This window comes from Quercus lobata, chromosome 1 (assembly GCF_001633185.2).
Source record: "Quercus lobata isolate SW786 chromosome 1, ValleyOak3.0 Primary Assembly, whole genome shotgun sequence".
Taxonomy (NCBI): Eukaryota; Viridiplantae; Streptophyta; class Magnoliopsida; order Fagales; family Fagaceae; genus Quercus; species Quercus lobata.
The window spans coordinates 21563249-21572378 of record NC_044904.1 but is presented as its reverse complement, the minus strand read 5'-3'; the positions used below and the strand labels follow the sequence as shown (position 1 = coordinate 21572378).

At 35.2% G+C, this 9130-nt stretch overlaps 1 protein-coding gene across 2 annotated transcripts; it reads right to left on the bottom strand.

The window, feature by feature from the left end:
* Positions 1-2676: 2676 nt before the first annotated feature.
* LOC115983287 (protein CNGC15b-like) lies at positions 2677-7556 on the bottom strand. Of its 2 annotated transcripts, XM_031105940.1 has the most exons (7): positions 7238-7556; positions 6571-7123; positions 6239-6451; positions 4650-4948; positions 4191-4302; positions 3680-3916; positions 2677-3527 (listed from the first exon to the last, which is right to left on the bottom strand). In XM_031105940.1, the coding sequence occupies exons 1-7, from the start codon at positions 7264-7266 to the stop codon at positions 2877-2879; spliced, it is 2094 nt and encodes a 697-aa protein (XP_030961800.1). In that variant the 5' UTR covers positions 7267-7556; the 3' UTR covers positions 2677-2876. The 2 variants fall into 2 exon arrangements, with proteins under 2 accessions (XP_030961800.1, XP_030961805.1); XM_031105945.1 differs by lacking the exon at positions 6239-6451.
* Between the last annotated feature and the right edge of the window lie 1574 nt (positions 7557-9130).

Here is a 9130-nt window from a genome sequence, read left to right as displayed (position 1 = left end):
GTTCTCTGTAAACATCAAAACTAAATACATTACCGATTGATTGCAAATGCCACCATAGAAAGAGAAATTTTCTTGAAATCCTTCTTTTTTTTTTTTTTTAAATCTTCTTTTTTTCTCTATAAGAATTTTGGATTTATTAAAACCGTATACAGGGGACATTTTGAAACAAAATATATGATGACCAACTATTGCAGTTAAAGAAATTCAGTAGTACCAGCTAATTTGACTGTATTTTTTTTTGTAACTAATTTTCTTTTGTCCTTCAATCTTGATTTGGATTTTACAGTATCAACTGTGTTGTTGAACATTTTCCTGCTCTTCTAAGTGACCACCATTTTCAATTTCAAATTCTTTTGGTGAGTCATGAAGATATTGAACTTTTCTTTGGGTCCTCTTGGATGGCCTAGACAAAAATTTCCACTGCGGACTCCTTCCTTCAAGCAGATTTGTCCAGAAAATAGAAGGTGATTCATTGTCCACAAATTGCATTTTCCTCTCACTAAGTAATGAAAGATTTCTGGCATACACTCCACCCTCCTGCACTTTAAAATTGATTGAGTAGTTACTTAGGTCACTGTTGTCACCACTGTTAGGCAATTGGGTTGACAACTCACGGAGTACATCATCTAAACGTTACTGTTTAGATGACATGTTTGAACGTGAGTCGAGGAATTACAAACATGGAAGTCATCAAGCTTATTGAAAAGATAGGGAGCACCCCAATTTAGTAGTGAATGACAAGCATGCGAGCTTATTGAGTGTATGTTGCTATCAAGAGCCATACCCTGTGAGGTGGTGGAGGAGAAAGAGAAAGAGAAACGTAGAGAGAGAAATGTAAATGAGAGAAATAGTAAGAAGTCAAATTAACTTTTTTGAATTATGCTAGGGACACAACTTTTAACACAACTTTGTACCACAACTCGCCACATGGTGAGTTATGATTGGTAAGGGTATGTCAGTGGGACATGTGGGGATACACCCTTACCAATCACAACTCGCTATGTGAAGAGTTGTGGCACAAAGTTGTGCCAAAAGTTATGTCCCACTGAGTAGGGACACAACTTTTAACACAACTTTGTACCACAACTCGCCACATGGTGAGTTATGATTGGTAAGGGTATGTCAGTGGGACATGTGGGGATACACCCTTACCAATCACAACTCGCTATGTGAAGAGTTGTGGCACAAAGTTGTGCCAAAAGTTATGTCCCTAGTATAATTCAACTTTTTTGAGTTTAGAGATAAATTTAGAAGATAATAAACAAAGGTAATTAATTAGATTCTAATCAGAATATTTGTAATAATTATAGTCTTTTTTCAACAGTTAGATTTACTTAAATCTAATGGTTTAAAAAATGTGTATCTCTTTAAAGTTACACTAGATGTATCTCTCTCTCTCTCTCTCTCTCTCTCTCTCTCTCTCTCTCTCTCTCTCTCTCTCTATATATATATATATATATATATATATAGATTGCTTGAGTGAGCTTCAGTCACACCAAACACCCGCAAATATAGAAAATTTATTCTAAAATTAATTTTCATTGAACCAAACATAGTCTTAGATTTAATGAATTCCCTAAAAAGCTTATCACATACAATTTTATTTTTAAGATCACCATTAGAATTGTCTTGAGTTAGATTTTCATAGGCATGAGCATTATGCACTTAAAACTATCCATGGCAAATAGGAGTTAAGAATCATACAAGGAGATTAATCCTACCAAAGTGAACATATGCTCTAATACCAACAGGAAAAAACACGTTTAGACCCCTACAACAAATTGCTTCCAAGTTTTAACGGATTAACGAAATTATTCATCCGGATAGTTAGTTAATATTCAAGCATAATACAGAATATGAATAAAAACATGAAAATAAATAAAGAACAAATACATATGCTGATATGCACACACAGACGATATTTTAATTATCACGGATTGAAAACCAATGGGTAAAAACAGTCTTAAGACAAAGCTCAACTCAACAAGTTCACCACGAAGCTTGTTGCGATACAAATGATACTCACACGACTTCCCATTCATGTAGTCATGGTAAGCACCCAACATTCTCGCTCATACTAGCAATTGTTAACTCCTAAACTTGTGCCTTCAAAGTTGCTCGTTGCGGCAAGTTGATCCATCAACCACAAAACCGTTCTCTTTGTCACTTCAAGGCTTCTTAAGGATTTGATATAGTCTTTGTGGTTTCAAACAGCAACTCCAATACAGAGTTAGTGACCTTTGTTTGGAAGTAAAGAAGGAAACTCAATTGGAGAGGTAGGAAGAACTAGAAGGCTTTCAAAAGGTTTTCCAAGGTTAGTGTTGCTATCTTTCTTCTTAATGAATTAGAGTTGAAGTTTCATTTAAATACAAGTAGGATCTGAGGTATTCTTGTCTACAAATCAGCCATGAAATTCAAGTTGGTGGATTTCCTTAAATGATTTGCTAGACTGAGTATCCCGAAAGATTGCCTAAACCTTTTGTCCAAAATCCATGGTTCAATCTACTAATCAAGCAATTTCGCTTGTCAAATCTTCATTTCAGCACACTGAGCAATATTCTTTAGTCTTCACCCTCAATTTCACACATATAATTACAATTGAACATATTTGAACAATTATAAATATTTGTCATGGAATTAGCCAATGCTAAATCCTAATAGCAATAATGCGATCAATACTGTTAATATTCTTAATTGATTGGTAATTTGGTATGCAATTACTACATATGCTTTTTATGTACTTGTTTTCACTGCTGTTCTGGTTTGAATAAATTCATCTACACAACATAAAGAGGGAAAAAAAAGTGAGACAAGGTACACAAATAGCTTACTAGTTACTAGTGTGAAGCCCATATCCAGAGTTTGTGTTGTACACTTCAATCAAAATTTGGCTCTGCAGGCTTTTGTAGCAAGTTGACATCACTGGAACTTGATTCAGCGGAGTTGTTGACAACCTTCATACTTCTACTGCTCTCCAGTAGTGTTTCTGCATACCTCATCCAAAAGTAATCCCTTGGGGCTCGTTCTCGCTCCCTAGCTCCAATTTCAGCCATTTCCTTCAACTTTTTATGCCTACGCCACGTTGCCTGTATAAAACATGCTGCCCATGTTCGCCACTGGTGAGAGTAGACCCTAAAAATGTGTTTAAGTTGTTTTCCATGCAGCCTTCGGAATTGTGATACCACAAATTTTAAGTCCACTGCTCCTAGAGCAAACGCCTCAACTTCAGTTATAGCTTTCATCATGTGTGTGGATGATGGAAAGATGACATTTGGACGTGGGTCCAAGGCCCATGTCAGTAGCTCCTCACCGCAGAAGTCGCCTGAGCCAATCCTGTATGAGTTGGAGGACCCAGAGCGGCCACCATCTGTGGTGTAAGACCAAAGGTGGCCTCGAATTATAAAAAGCATCTGCTTGACAGGGTCACCTTCACGCACAAGGAACATGTTTTTGGTGCATAATGCAGGCTTAAGCCTCTCACATATTGCATCCAACATTGTTTCGTCCATTTGATTAAACAGCGGAACCTATTTAATTACATCATAAAGCTTGTACATTAGTTCTTAATTATATCATATGTTACAAAATTAGTTACAATCATAATCGATAATTTTTACATAATTCAAGTGTCATAAAGTACTATCCATGTTAAGGATACAAATGTATAAGAACAACTTACTCCTCGAACTAAAGAGAGGCAGAGATGGCGCTTGATCTTTATCCGGAGATCCATAGGGAGGCTATTGAGAATTTTTTCTTCATCAACCCCTCTAGTAGCCAACCACTTGTATTGATCATATTGTCGAATACGCTGCTTTAGTTCTGGAGGCATCTGTCTATATTTCATCCATTGTTCTGTATCAGTTCTCATGATCCTCCACTCTTCCAATCGCAGTGTTGCTGATTGAAGGAATCTCTGCATGTTCAAAATGGGTGATCATTATTAGGTAAATGAAATCTAAGGTTTCTTGAATTTCATAAAAGCAATCACGGACATTGTAATTGCATTTTTCATGGTCTCACCCTTCCTAAGGTAAGTGTTTTACAAAGAAACTGAACCTAGAAGCTATTGTACATCTTTTTTCTCAAATTAACTCTGCACCTTATAATTTGGGGTATCCTCTACATGGATGATCATTTTTGGCGTCTGTTAAAATAATAGGTTTAGAGAGATTATCCAGGGGACTTACTTGCATATTTCCGATGAGCAGTGCTAATAGAAACAGCCCAAGGGTGGCAACAACGAGGGCAAAAACATCTTCTCCCATGGAAGTACTTGTAAACATATTATTTCCTATAGAACTGCACATCATTTCTTGGTAAGTGAACAGCACAAGTTGATGAAAGAAGAGCACAAGAGTACCAGTAATCAAGGATATTGTTCTATAGAAGAATTTCTTGTTGAATGGAAATGAAATTGATATATTTCTTTGGAAAATAAGATGGGATCTCTTTCACACCTTTCACTTATAAGCTCCTACATTAATTTATTGGTTGCTATCAATTTTGCTGCTGACAAACTGAAAAACATGCAATTTAAATTTCACAAACAGCATTTGAACAATAATGATAAGGTCCCAAATATATATCTAATATCTAATCATTGTTCTGAGCAACTGAATTAAGGGTTTGTGAGGCTAATCTTATACCTTAGCTGCCTTAAACCCCACCAGAGACAGTAGAAGTACTTGGTGAAGAATTGGGCGGCTACAACATCTGTGGTCACTGCATCTCCAAATATACCGTACTGATAATAGCTAGGACTTGCATTTGTATTGCATAGATTTGTGACATTTGTCGAGTTAAACCAATTGGCCCTAGAAACGTCATTAACACTACGGCAATCAAAGTATACATTTTGACAACTCGGTGACTCAAGGCTGCACACACTTCTCCAACATGCTTCTTGTCGCTCAATTGCTAGAATGTACCACCAAGCTCCGGAAACCTTCATCAAAAGAGAAAAAGAATTGGATTGGGTTTAATTAATTCAACTTAATAGGGTCAAATAACTTTTTTTTTCTTACAATAAGTAGAGAATGAGAAACTTGAACCAATGTTCTTCCTATTAGGAGGATGGAATGTCATTGAACTACAAGACTCTTGGCCTAAGTAGTCACATCTTTACTATGAAGAATTGTGTGTTACAATGAATTCGATGAACAGTATATATAGTGGAAAATTATTAGAAACTGATAGACTACAATAATGTGAAACTCTACTCCTATAAATGCAAGTAATTAAGTATAAATACATTATATAAGCTCATAATAAATCTATACTCTTTCTTCTTTTTTATGTATGCCTTCGTTTCATATATTATCCTTTGTGTTTGGACTGTGTTTATGAATTTTACTGTTCTTGAATGTGTTGCAAGCAGTGCTCTCTTCCTCCCATTGTTTTTCTTCTTTGATGTTCGTTAAAGAAAGGAAGTTAAGAGATCTGATGTACAACAGTAGTTCAGTGTGTGCAGCTTGACTACATGTGTATAGCCTTATGTCTAGTTAGTTAAAAGGATTAGCTTGTGTCAAGACTCAAGAAGTAATTAGTTATTTACACGTGTTAAATGTGATTGTGTCTTTGTATTAGAACCTCATTCACTCTCCTATATGTGTATGCATTTGTCCAAAACAAAAGTCTAATTATCCCACATCTTTTAAGTATACGTAGTGTGTGTTTGGATACCGTTTATTTTGCTGAAAACTGAAAACTTATTGCTGAAAACAATAAAATAATAATAATTTCTAGGTTACTATTCGCTGCTAAAAACACTGTAAATTTGCCTTAATGCACTGTTCATGGGACATGAATAGTGCAAGAGGTGTTAGTAAAAAAAAAAAAAAAAAAAAGCAAAAATACAGAAACGCAGACATGATCCAAACAGACACGTAGTATAATTTCTCTACATTTCCTTAAAAATTACCATGACTTTTGAGAAATCCATTCCCTTCCCTTTCCCCTATGCTTGAGTGTGTCATTGTATCTAAAATTTAAATTAAAAAAAAAAAAAAAAAAAAATCCTTGGATAAATAAGAGAAAAGTAAACTAGAGAATAAATTAAAACATTGAAAGACAATTGTTTTATGTTCACTTGTTTGTTTGAGATGACTCTTTTTTTATTGAAAATTAGAAAGAGATAGATCTACTATTTTTCATGCTTTAATGCACAATATCTACCTAACAAATCCCGAATCCCAAAAGGAAGCTCAATTGAAAAATGAGTTTTCTTTCTACTCACATTGCTTGCCACTAGGTAAAGCACAAGGTTATAGACAGCTCCTGTCCATACTGTTTCTGACAAAAGACCAGTTGTATTAACAATTTGGGACGAGAGAGGATAGATGTGAAGCACCCTAGGGAGATACTGGATTAGCATGATGAACCACATGGCTTTTTTTCTTATTGTCACGACAGTACCCTCAACATTGGGTATGACTACCCAAGCTAACACCTGAAATTGATGTACATTAAAAATAAAAAAACAACAAAGAAGTCGAATCAAACTCCACTATGTGCCATGGAAACTAGAAAGGCTATGATACCCAAGAATTTAATTAGTGGCATATATACCTGAGGAAGTGGCAGGGAAACCAAGAGGTCCATCCAGAAACCTCTTCGAAGGTACCTCATTGCAATCTTTGAAGGGTCTATGACTAGCTCTCCTCTTCCAAATATACGTGAAGAAGGTGCTACATAAGCTGTATGAAACCGAACAATGATCTGAATCACATAAAACACATCAAGCACAGACCTTACGATGGTGAGGACAACTTGGAGACTCGTTGCATTAGTTGAGCAGACTTGGGCTCTCATTATAGGTGACAATAAAAACATTGGATCCACGAATAAAGAAATTAGACAAGCGATTGAGAAAATCTTGTTCCAATTGCTAATGGTTTTTCCACTAGGATCCAGTATCCTTTTCTTCTCCTTCTCATAGTCCTCAGAAAATACCCTACGCAGGACTTTATCTTTAAAACTCCTTGTCTTCTCAGAAAAATCATTGGCCTTCTTGGGTTTTGATTTAGGTGTAGTCTTACACTTAGTCCCATCAATATAGTAGTAGTTCTCTATCACATCATTTACACTGTCAGCTACTTCAGAATCATCTAGAACTTGAGTTCTGGATAACAAAGTACATGAAAATAATCTAATTAAAAACTGGGATTAAACTAGACTCATCACTAACATTGATATACAAATCAAATTGCATGTAAGAAATTCGTAGAGGACAGACCTTTTGAGTCTTGAATTTCTGTGACCCATTTGTTCAATTGATGAACTCGATCGATCTCTCCAGAATGAAAAGCATATAATTTATTTTGTGAGAGAATTAATGCCGTATCCTTGATTCGATTTGATTGCAATGAGTTTGAAGCCAGAAAGAAAGATCAAAGACCGATAATGACTTGTTTTCAACTCTTTGTAAGTGGTTCTAAAGAAAGATGCCAACTCGACCATGAAGCTTTTCAGACTACGCCACTTTATAAAGCTCAAAGGTGAATACACGTAACCCAATACTTTTCACACACGTGTGTACATGTGCGTACTCAGGAAGCTGTCAACTCTAAGATCATGCTTTTCAGACTACGTCACCTTTTATCTTTTTTTTTTTTTTTTTTTTAAGGACAAATACATATGATTATTATCATACGCACGTAAGTGTATATATATATATATATATATTTTAAATGAATATAACTGAGAAGAAAGAGATACAGAACTTCAATCAGGTCACAACTGAACTAGGAATGAAAGAGATGGAATCGATCCATTCCTTCTAGACTAGACTACAACAAAAGAGCTGCTAGTATTTGTAATGTCACAGTTGGTTTTATTAAAATATTATTGTCCAGTATAATATTACATTAATTGATTTTTTATAATATTGTTGTGACTTCAACCTTGTTTACTGATTGTTTAAAACGTAACCTAGAACCAAATTAAATTTAAAATTAATTTTTGGAAGACAAAACGTAATAGAAGAGTGAAAGTTTACGATCATAGCTTTTGATCCGGAAAGAATTTCAAGGCCCAGGACATGTAAAAACGAAACTCCTGATTTAAACTACAATATAATCCGAAACAATATTTTCACCTAAAATTCCTTGTCACTCTCTACTCTAGACCACTTTCTGTATATTTCATTATTTCTAAAATCTTTTGTACTATTAGGGTTAGGGGTTCTACCTAGGGGTGAGCAGTGACCCAACTTCACCGACAAAACCAAGCCTCACTGACTAAACCGCACCAATGGGCTGACCGAAGGAGCTGATGCCAGCAAATGGAACCAGGTGACCCTTCTGACCCTAGTGCGGTGACATAGTCATAGTTGATTTTCGAAACCGACCCACAAGCCGTACCAATCGATTCATATATGGAGACAGAAATAAGGGAAAAAGAGAGAAACTATGCTACAATCACATCTTTTTTATTTTTTCCTGAGCCTTTAGTCGTCTACTCAAATCTGCCCCAATTTTGTGCAAATCTACCTCTTGCCCTTGCTGTTTGCAACTTTGCATAGCTCTGAAAAGAAAAAGAAGATAAAAAGAGAAGAGACTTAAAAACTTGGGCAGCAAAATGAAGATAAGGACAGGTAGAGAATGAATGGTTTGAGACTTGAATGTTGAATCTTGATAAATGAAAAAATAAATTACAAAGTAATAATGGGAGAACACGTGGGAGGGTTAGAGATTAGTATGTGGGTATTGCTTCCCAACTATATTTCCATTTTCTAGACTACAATGCAATAGCCTATAGGTGCTTGATATGTTGCAGGCTTGGTGACTAATAATCATACTGTTTTGTACTTTCATAAATATTAAAGTAATCAATCAAAAAATATATATTGCTAAATTAAAATGAATATCATTCTATAGTTTTAAGTAAAAAGAAAAAGGTTTTCTCAAAAAAAAAAAAGTAAAAGAAAATAATAAGTAATATTGTGATTGAGTAATGATGAACAATTTTTTTATTATCTTAAACCGATGAAACTGGCCGCAAAGACCACACCATTGTAGGTTGGAAAATTAATCCTTGGCAGTGTGCTTTGGTTTTTGTTGGTTTTTAGACCCCTTTAAAACCACAATCAGATTAACCTAGATAATTAGTCAAGTGATTACTTAATCAA